General features: G+C 45.4%; 1 protein-coding gene across 1 annotated transcript in view; it reads right to left on the bottom strand.

Moving 5' to 3' along the window:
• Window positions 1-838: 838 nt before the first annotated feature.
• The window catches only part of R3HDML (R3H domain containing like), a 12,799-nt gene continuing 10,677 nt past the window's right edge, over window positions 839-2,960 (bottom strand). Inside the window, exon 5 of the mRNA XM_006921831.1 lies at window positions 839-971. Coding sequence (XP_006921893.1) covers window positions 839-971 — 133 coding nt within the window. The remainder of the gene's footprint in view (window positions 972-2,960) is intronic.

The raw sequence follows: 2,960 nt of genomic DNA, 5'->3' as shown, positions 1-2,960 counted from the left end.
ATTCTCTAGGAGAAATAAAGAGCAAGAGAGACAGATAGAACTGGCAAGCAGATGCAAGGGAGAAACCAAAGCAGAGAGAGTGAAAGCGGAAAAATACAAGCCTTGAAAGAGACAGTTCCCTTGGGCCAGAAAGACTTTGGTTTTCGCCTCTCAGTCCTGAGTGCTCAGAGAGGTGTCTGAAGGGGCGTCCGAGCCTGAGCTCCGACCTGGTGCCTTCGCAGATGAGCTGTGCAGCTCTGTGAGTCAGACTCCTTCGCGGAACCTCCGTGTACCCATCGCTGAAAGGGGGCCCTGGGCCTTATGGTGTCTCCAGTAACACGAAATAGGAGTGAGGTGTCCACAAGCTAATTTCAATTATTTTTTAAAAGCTCGGACCCGAAATGTTCCCTACTCAGGGATCTTCAAAGGCTGCCCAGAGCTGGTTGGCTATTGTTCCATGAATGAAGGTGGGTGGCTGGCTAAAGGGTATTTAATAAATGCCTTTTATTGGATGGACACAGACTTGTAAGGTTGAGGCCTGAGAGTAAAACATTGCTGTGGCCACCGCCCCTCCCAGCCCTGGCTCTCTGGGGACTGAGTCAGTTAAAGACACAGGACTCTTTCCTGAAAACCCGAGAAAAGAAAGATGCAGCCGAGGAAAGAAGAAAGGCGAGGAGGTCGTTTTCTTCGGGTACACACTAGACATTTAGAAAATGGAACCAGAAGGGGAAAATCAGATCAGCGGAGCGAGCCCGTTTCATGTCTTTAAAGAGAAAGAATTATTCCTCGACCCAGTCCTTGGGGAGGGACCCTTGGAGGGTTAGGCCCAGCTGGAGGCCCGTCAGAGCCCAGGGAAAATTCAGAACCACAGGAGCTTGTTGGATTTGGACCCAGAGAAACACATGTTGTTATTGCAGTTGCCTTGGTAACTGGGGGGGCAAGCGGAACACGGCCTCCCCATCTTGTACGGTGCCTCACCAATCCAGTTGCCCCTGGAAGAGAAAAGGTCCCAGAAAGATGGGGTCAGGGGACAGAGGAGACTGAGCAACCCTCACACAGGTTTCCAAATCTCAGCAGCACCACTGACTGGGCAAGTCATAGCTGCAAGCCTCGGTTTCTTCATCTGTCAAACCAAGAGACGACTTCTCCCCAGCACGGGGATGTAGCGAAAATGAAATAACAGAGCCACGTGTGCATGCACCTAGCACCGTGCCTGGCAAATAAGTGACTCCCCAGCAAGGGTTAATTTTCTCATTCCTTCTGCCCCGCTCTCTACCCCGACTCAGGCGGATCTAAGTGTCAGTCCTGGTCCTGGATTCTGCCACCTGCGAGCTGGTGACAGAATAAACCACCTCGTTTCTTGCATCTTGATTTTATTCTCTGAATAAAACAAATAAATAAAATGGTGTCTGTAAACATTATGTGAAAACACTTTGTAACTTATAAGAGTACAACTACACAAATGAGAGCTCGAATAATTAATTAGACAACGAGTGTAATTTAATCATGGTGGCGGGGAGGGGGGGCAGGGTGGGGACACATATCCCTGAAGCCTTGTCAGGGTCACTGCTGTTTATTTCTTAAACAGCCTTATCCCAAACCCATCCTACCAGCTCCTGAGTTAACCCTTGCAACGGGCCACGGTCTTTGCGGGGAAGGGGAATAGGGAGCTATTGCTTAATGGGTACCGAGTTTCTCTTCGGGGTGAGAAAAAGGTTTTGGAAATAGTGGTGGTGGTTGCACAACATTGTGAATGTAACGAATGCCACTGAGCTACACACTTAAACATAGTTAAAATGGCAAATTTGATGCTATATGTATTTTACCACAATTTTAAAAAGTTATTAATGTAATATCCCAAGACCCATTGAACTGTACACTTCCAATGGGTGAGTTGTATGGTATATGAATTGTATCTCAATAAAAGCTGTTAAAAAAAAAAAAAAAAGGAACACCACACACCAGTTCCTGATCAAGAACTTTCAGTGGCTTCCCATTGCCTAGGCAAGGGTGAGTACATTTTTTATTTTGGAAAGGGCCAGACAGTAAATACTTTAGGCTTTGTGGGCCAGATGTCTCTCTCCCATGAAAGCAGCCACAGATAATATTAAGTGAATGGCGCGGCTGTGTTTCAATAAAATTTTATTTACAAAAACAGGCAGTAGGCCGGATTTTGCTATGGGCTGTAGTTTGCCAGGCCTTGGCTTCCAGAATCACATCTACCGCTTTTGGTCAAGGCATTTCAGAATGCCCCGGCAGCACGTGGCTCCAGCTTACACACTTCACCTTCCCACAACTCTCTCTTCTAGCCCAGCTCCCTGATTTCTTCTCCCTCTTTCTCCTCTAAAGGTCTAAAATCGTGCCCTTAGCTCTTTCTTGCTTGTGGCTGCCTAACAGTCTCACTATTGGCCCGTAGTGTTAGTTATCTTTGCGAGTCCTGGTTTTCTCACACTTCAAATAAACACTATTCTTGGGCAGAAATGGAATCTTTTGTTCTCCAGAAGTTATTGTTGAGTGACTATGAGTAAAGTCAACCAAAGTGCTTAGAAAAATATGCATTTCTGGTTTCAGATGGGACTCATTCATTCATTCATTCATTCATTCGTTCAACACTTCCAGAACACCTATTGGGCATCAGGATGTGTGCCAGATGCTGTAAGTTTACAGTTTTCAAAAAGTCTCCCAGAAATTTGGGGGTGGGGAGAGTGGGTGGTGGAGACACCAGGAGTGATGGGATCAGAGTAATTCCTTTTTATTTAATTTAAAACTTGAAAAAATGTTCTACTGCTTAAAAAACAGAAGGATATATAGAGAAATGAATAAGATCTATTTCCCACCCTTGAAGACTTTATAACCTAGTTATAATCACGGCCAAGATTTATTTACCATGTAGTATGGACAACAATGCACTATGAGCCTCTGTGAGCCAGGCAGTATTAGCTCTATTTTAAAGGAAGAGATAACATGATTTACCCACAGTC

Source organism: Pteropus alecto, unplaced genomic scaffold (assembly GCF_000325575.1).
Source record: "Pteropus alecto unplaced genomic scaffold, ASM32557v1 scaffold45, whole genome shotgun sequence".
Classification (NCBI taxonomy): domain Eukaryota; kingdom Metazoa; phylum Chordata; class Mammalia; order Chiroptera; family Pteropodidae; genus Pteropus; species Pteropus alecto.
This window is presented reverse-complemented; position numbering and strand designations above follow the sequence as displayed.